General features: G+C 46.5%; 1 protein-coding gene across 1 annotated transcript in view; it reads left to right on the top strand.

The window, feature by feature from the left end:
- Nucleotides 1–787: 787 nt before the first annotated feature.
- LOC310805353 (BMP/retinoic acid-inducible neural-specific protein 3-like) overlaps nt 788–906 on the top strand; it is a gene marked incomplete at both ends in the record, with an annotated part of 21,041 nt that continues 20,922 nt past the window's right edge. The window contains one exon of the mRNA XM_083671002.1: nt 788–906. This exon is cut by the window's right edge and continues 159 nt beyond it. Coding sequence (XP_083527128.1) covers nt 788–906 — 119 coding nt within the window.

Raw genomic sequence — 906 nt, 5'->3', positions numbered from 1 at the left:
TTCAGAAGATCCACGGGGAAGTGATTTTCACAACTTCAGTTATACGCTTGAGACCACACAGCTTGCGGAATCAGGTAACATTGAATGCAATGTCATACAGTACGACCACCCTGACTGAAAACACAGATATGATCTATTATTAGGAAAATTATATGATGAGGTAATAGCGGATATTTTGGAGGTATTCAATAACATAATACACTATTAATGTGTTAGCCGCCCTGCATAGAAAGAAAGGTTCCCAGTGGTGCTTTGGTTGCAATTAATTCTGAAGATAGAAACAAGCCGTTAATGGGTAATTACGACTTCACCATGCATGTCATTTTCCAAGAAAATACCTGGTAATTTATGTACCTTGATTGCTGTGAAGTATTTGTTCCCTATTTTAAAAGGATATTCGTTATTTAGGGAGGGGGGAGGGGATTTGCTTTTAGGAAATGCCTAATATGATTTAGAAACATAGGAAACAGCCACCGACAAGCTCCTTTTCGGAGAAAACACACACATACACACACACACACACACACAGACACACACACACAGACACACACACACACACACACACACACATGTGCACGCGCACACGCACACACAGACACGCACACACGCACACACAGACACACACACACACACACACGCACACACGCACACACACACACACACACACACACACACACACACACACACACACACACAGCCCCCTGTCTGACCTCTCCTCTCTGTCTCTCCCTTCCAGGACTCCTCCAAAGTGTGGAGAGAATGAGGAGTCGTCGGGGCTGGGGGAAGCATGAGCGGCCGGTGTATGTCTGTTAGACTGGCATCTCTCATGTTTCTATGGGAGTGGGCAGCACTAAGCCTGCTCCAGTGCTGGGTGTTAGTGAAGGTTGCCGCGGCGGCGGCAGCAGG

Source organism: Argentina silus (genome assembly GCF_951799395.1).
Source record: "Argentina silus genome assembly, chromosome: 6".
NCBI lineage: Eukaryota > Metazoa > Chordata > Actinopteri > Argentiniformes > Argentinidae > Argentina > Argentina silus.
This window is presented reverse-complemented; position numbering and strand designations above follow the sequence as displayed.